At 47.6% G+C, this 6058-nt stretch overlaps 1 protein-coding gene across 1 annotated transcript in view; it reads left to right on the forward strand.

Moving 5' to 3' along the window:
* Positions 1 to 2607: 2607 nt before the first annotated feature.
* RBMX2 (RNA binding motif protein X-linked 2) overlaps positions 2608 to 6058 on the forward strand; it is a 13275-nt gene continuing 9824 nt past the window's right edge. The window contains exons 1-3 of the mRNA XM_032757613.2: positions 2608 to 2667; positions 2877 to 2992; positions 4446 to 4497. Coding sequence (XP_032613504.1) covers positions 2663 to 2667; positions 2877 to 2992; positions 4446 to 4497 — 173 coding nt within the window. The 5' untranslated portion in view covers positions 2608 to 2662. The remainder of the gene's footprint in view (positions 2668 to 2876; positions 2993 to 4445; positions 4498 to 6058) is intronic.

Genomic DNA, 6058 nt, shown 5'->3' on the forward strand with positions numbered 1-6058 from the left:
AAATGATGATAATATTGCCCAAAATAGGGAAGTCTGGAGGAAAAACTGTTTGGGGGTGTGGTGTGGTGGTGGGAAGTTGGGAGATGACTCTGGCTAGATAGTTCAGCCTTTCCTTGAATGTGGGGACTGCCTTTGACTACCTTAGCATTACCCTCAGAAGCTAGAACTAAATACTGCATAGAATATTTGCTAAATGGATGTTATTGGTGGAGATCACTTATAGCCACCTTGGATGCCAAACCCTGGTTCTACTTTCAGATGTTAGGTTCAGATGGTCCTCTGCATCTCCACCTCTTTTCAACTCAGACTTATGGATATCTCTAGGCATCATCTTACCTACCAATTCCTGCCAAATGCAAGTACATCTATGGAAAATCCGACTTCCTTGCTTCGTTATTTACTTCAGGATCTCCTAGGGTGATGAACCATCCTGGTTTGTTCTGGGATTGCCAATTTTAGCTCCAAAAGTCAGAAGTCTCAGAAACCTCTCAGTTCCAGGAAAACTGGAGCAATATTCAGCTCTCTCACCTTCAGAATACCTCTGCTGAACCTACCAGCTGCATAGTAATAACAGCCTTCTCATGTTCTCAATCTAAATTGGTCTTATTCTACCCTTTTGCTTCAGCTTCTCTTGGAACACTGATGACTGATCCCCAGGTATAGTCTTAACTCTCTCATTTCACAGCCATTTGAAGAAGTTGGCAAGATAATGCTGCATGCTAGTTTACTACTCTGCAGTGGTTACTTCAACCCACAACTAAGCAACCTGAGATTCCTAGGAGCAGATAAACCCCATATGCAATCTGTCACTGTTTAGCTTTCATTGCCAAGATAATTTTACAAAGTTAATGAATAGCTGGGTTGGAATGGGGAAGGCGGAACAGATACAGAATGAATGAGGAGGAACTGTCATTGGTATGCAGCCTCTGTTCTCCTTCTTAGCAGGACATTGGTTACATGGTGGGCCACTTGAGGGTACAGCTGTTATCATCATCAAAATGCTTTTATGAAGGACCTAATATCTGGTGCTCTGAGCTAGGCCGCACAGCTCTGGACTTTCACTTTTAGAACATCCTGGTCCAAGGGCAGGTATTGATGTGGACACGTGCAAAATGGATTCAAACTGTCAATATGGGTTAAATCACATATTATATGTTAATAATCTCTTCCACTGGTTTCTAGATATTTCTGGTTGAAATCTATCAAGCAAATATATCTTGTCCCCTTAATTATCATATTAGCTCCTTGAAGGCAGAGGACCCACCCTGATACTCCTGTCTACAGACCTTAGCTGTACGGGACAAATCTAGATGTTCAGTAAGGACTGATTAAATCAACCTGACCTGATGGGTGCAGGTAGAGTAACTTTCAAGTTAATTTATTCCTTTGAGCCTCATTTCTTCCTCTACAAAATGAGGGTGGAAATTTTTTTCTTTTCTTTTCTTTCTCTCTCTCTCTCTTTCTTTCTTTTTTTTTTTTTTTTAATAAAAAGGAGTCTCACTCTGCTGCCCAGGCTGGAGTGCAGTGGTGCGATCTCAGCTCACTGCAACCTCTGCCTCCCAGGTTCAAGTGATTCTCCTGCCTCAGCCTCCTGAGTAGCTGGGATTACAGGTGTGTGACACCATGCCTGGCTAATTTTTGTATTTTTAGGAGAGACAGAGTTTCACCATCTTGGCCAGGCTGGTCTTGAACTCCTGACCTCAGGTGATCCACCCACCTTAGCCTCCCAAAGTGTTGGGATGACAGGCGTGAGCCACCACACCTGGCCCCCCCTTTTTTTCCTTTATTTTAGAGACAGGGTCTTGCTATGTTGCCCAGGCTGGTCTCGAACTCCTGAGCTCAAGCAATCCTCCTACCTCAGCTTCCCAAAGTGCTGGGATTATAGGCATGAGCTGCTGTGCCCGGCTAGGGATTGTAATTTTATCTGCTTTATTGGGTTGTTGTGAGGGTGGAGAGACAATACATGTAAATTGCTTAGTACATACTCTAGCATCGTTTAGTACATAATCTGCTCAATTGTTAGCTATTAACAATATTAATTTCTGCCTCCTGCTCAACTAGGAGAGAGCCTATGGAAAAGAGTAAGTGCAGCAGCTCTCATGCAAATGTGTAGGTATTCAATTCAGCCTATAGAGGCACACTGGTCTGCTGCCTATGTATTGGGATAAGGACAACAGAAGATTTACCTTTTCACCTATCTTCTTCACTTTTCTGCCATGACAGGGATGCTTTGATGGGTCTGTGCGTTAGCAACTGACTAGGAGCGAAGGTCCAAGTGGGACTCTGGACTGGGAGCGAGGGCTGAGACTAAAGTCGCCGCCACATCAGGCTGCTTGTTCTGTTCACTCAGCAAATATTTATAGCTAATCTAACCAGTTTCAGATATCGTTCAAGAGCTGGGGGTCCTGCAACGGCCCATGCTCATGCCTTTACCCCATTTCACAGAGAAGGAAAAACAAAAACTAGAGAAAAACCATCGCTACAACATGTAACCGCACGAAGCGCAGAAGGCTGCTAGTGCGCAGGCGCCACGCCCCCGTACGCCCCGGCTCTTCCGGCGCGAGGTCACCGAATCGACTGGCTACTGGCGCCGGGGCCGCGCATGCGCTGCGCTGCCTCTCCCGGGCGCTGATTCCTGAATGCTGAGCGCGAACTCGAGGAGATGAAGTAAGGCGTCAGCTTCCTTTTGAGAAAGGAGCAGCGGGCCGCTGGGGGTGGTCCACCGGGGCAGGGGTGGTAGAGCGTCTGCGGGGCCGAGGGGCGGGAGCGGCGCGGGGACTAGAACAGCTCGTCCCCTAGTTTTGCTCTTCCTCAGCTCCGGCCGGTTCGCACTTACCTGTCTGCTTTTCTGCCTCCCCCCCCCCGCCACCGTGAAGCCCTTTAACTAAGGTGAAGCTGATCAACGAGCTGAATGAACGAGAGGTCCAGCTTGGGGTGGCCGATAAGGTATCCTGGCACTCCGAGTACAAGGACAGCGCCTGGATCTTCCTGGGTGAGGTCCACATCTTTCTTCCGCAGTGCTCTCCAGATTCTCCTGCTCGGTTTCCGACTATTTCAGCATTTTCACCCTTCACTCCTGCTTACATTCATCGCCCACCTTTATATCCATCTGCTGTCTGCCCGGGAATCCGTGTTCCATCTCTTTTCTGCCCCATTTTTAGTTTTCCTTCCCTGCCAAATCAGTGCTCATGAGAGTTACTGTTTGCCATTTGCTGTGCTAAGGTTCAGGGACTGTTGTTATTTCTCTCACCCTCTGACCCGTTATACAGCTGAGGAAATTGGGGTGCAGAGAAGTTAAGGGACTTCCTTAAGGTCACATAGCTAGTAAGCGCAACAGGCAGAACTATAGCATTCTAGAACTCATGGTCTTAGCCACAGCCCCATATTGCTACCACCGCCCTCCCCCATTCCCTTTCCCTTCCAGAATTCACTTTGCTCCTCTAGCTCCTGCTTTGTAGTCCATGGCCACGTTACCATTACTGTATTCACTTTATATCACAATCAGTAATTGTACAAGTTTGATGCTTCAAAGAGGTTATTGTACCAAACATTGTGCTAAGCACTTTATATATATCGTTTTATTTAACTCTTATAGTAATCTTGCGAGTTACATGCTAATATCCCCATCTTACAAATGAGGAAAGAAACATTTGGAGGGGAAATTATTCTCTAGGAAATGCTCAACAGTGTCTTTATAACCTCTGTCTATGTGTAGGTGGGGTTAATCATGACATATGTAGACTGATTTTGTATCATAGCTGTAAATTTGTGGGTAATGAGCAGATGAATTCAACATGTTTGTGGAAGCAGAGGTTTGTGATGGAAACTATCTGCTTTGTCCATAGGATTTTGGGTGCCAGGAGGACTGAGTGATCAGATTAGTTTTGTTAGTGGTGACCCCGACTTCCACTCAAAATTAATCACTCCTTTTCCTGTACTACTGGTACCTTACACATATGTACTTCTGTCATTGCATCAGACTTGATTTCTTTCTTTCTTTTTGTTTTTTGAGTTGGAGTTTCACTCTTGTCGCCCAGGCTGGAGTGCAATGGCACGATCTCGGCTCACTACAACCTCTGCCTCCTGGGTTCAAGCGAGTCTCCTGGGTTCAAGCGAGTCTCCTGCTTCAGCCTCCTGAGTAGCTGGGATTACAGGTGCCCGCCACCTCACCTGGCTAATTTTTTTTTTGTATTTTTAGTAGAGACGGGGTTTCGCCATGTTGGCCAGGCTGGTCTCGAACACCTGACCTCAGGTGATCCACCCGCCTCGGCCTCCCAAAGTGTTGGGATTACAGGCGTGAGCCACGGCGCACAGCCCAGAATTGATTTCTTTAAGGGCAGGGCCTATTGCTTACTGTTTCCACCCCTAGTGCCTGGCCTAGTGCATGGTATGTAGTAAACACTTGGTAAATGTTGTTGGAACTGAAACGTGGTTTTCTCTTCTAGGAGGGCTTCCTTATGAACTGACTGAAGGGGACATCATCTGTGTGTTCTCACAGTAAGTGTCCTTTCATTTCCTGCCTCCTGAGTTGACAGAGTACTTTGTTTCTGTAATACATTTTGTGGCATCACAAAAACCACTTATTTTCGCTCTAGGCTGAATGGCATCCCTGCATGGGGAGGGCTGGAGCTTCTGCTCTAGTCTAGATCAGTCCCAGGACATGGTTCTAGAATGTTCTCCTGTGGGAGATCCAAGAGGTTTGTTAATTTGGGAGGCCATCTGGGGGATTCTAGTCTATTTCTGTTGTTTTTCACTGAGGCTTGTTCAGCCTGGGCCTAGACTGGAACAGACTGGAACCCTCAGGAAGGTACCATGTCGATATGCCTCCTTGGGCTCTTGCAAACTAGGGGTAACCCGTGGTCACAGGGCCCTTCTGGCCCTTACCTGTGTGGCATCATACGATTGGGGCAAAGCACAGAGGAATTGGGGTAAAAAACAGAAGGTTGTAGTTTGCTTTCTTTGTTTCTCGATGAGTGTAAGGTTAGTGAGCAAAGGCGATCTCTACCTGGAGGCTGAGAATCACAGCCCAAAGGGAACAAGAATGAATAGGAGACCTGTATATTCTTCATTCTGCTGAGGTGTTAGCAGCAGCATTTTGTGGGAGAGGGTGTTGGCAGCTCATACTGATAGTAGCAGCTGGTAGGAGAGGGGCTGGGCAACTGGCCTGCAACCCCAGAGCTAAACAGCACAGTTAGTCCACAGGGCCAGAGGACCACTACGTTTGGGTTTTGTAGGCCTTGGGAGCATAGTACTGTTTCAGAGAAGTTGGACAGCATGTACAGGTAGCGGACCATGGCAAAAGGGGCTGGCCAAGCGAACATAGGTAGCATACACTGGCAGAGGGATTGCTATGGCAGGATGGTAGGGCCATCCATGGACAGAGGGCCCTGGCCGAGTGGTTGGGCCACTTATGGGGCAGCAAGACATGGGAAAGGAATTGGGCAATACCCATGAGAAGAAGGCTGTGATAGAGAACCTGGGCAACCCACACAGGTGGAGGGCCCTGGCAGGGACAAAGATTGCTTCCTCCAACTTCTGGATGTTGGGAAGTTCACAGCAGGTGCAGCCTATAATTTCTACCCCTTTGTGGTACTTCTACTCAGCCTTCCATCTTGGAGCTGTTCTACTTGCATTGAGTAATGATCAGCTAGCATGTGTGCGTGTTTGTTCATTCTAATTATCTATTCTCTATTCTGGTTATGCACATTGCTCTCCATGAAGATTGCCTTTGCCGCTGATAACAGTGCCTTTCAAAAAACTACTTTGTTGGCTGGGCGCGGTGGCTCACGCCTGTAATCCCAGCACTTTGGGAGGCCCAGGCGGGCAGATCACCTGAGGTCAGGAGTTTGAGACCAGCATGGCCAACATGGGGAAACCCCGTCTCTACTAAAAATACAAAAATTAGCCAGGCATGGTGGTGTGCACCTGTAATCCCAGCTATTCGGGAGGTTGAGGCAGGAGAATTGCTTGAATCCGGGAGGTGGAGGTTGCAGTGAGCCAGGATCGTGCCATTGCACTCCAGCCTGGGGGACAGAGCGAGACTCCCCCATCTCAAAAA

This window comes from Hylobates moloch, unplaced genomic scaffold (assembly GCF_009828535.3).
Source record: "Hylobates moloch isolate HMO894 unplaced genomic scaffold, HMol_V3 SCAFFOLD_7, whole genome shotgun sequence".
Classification (NCBI taxonomy): domain Eukaryota; kingdom Metazoa; phylum Chordata; class Mammalia; order Primates; family Hylobatidae; genus Hylobates; species Hylobates moloch.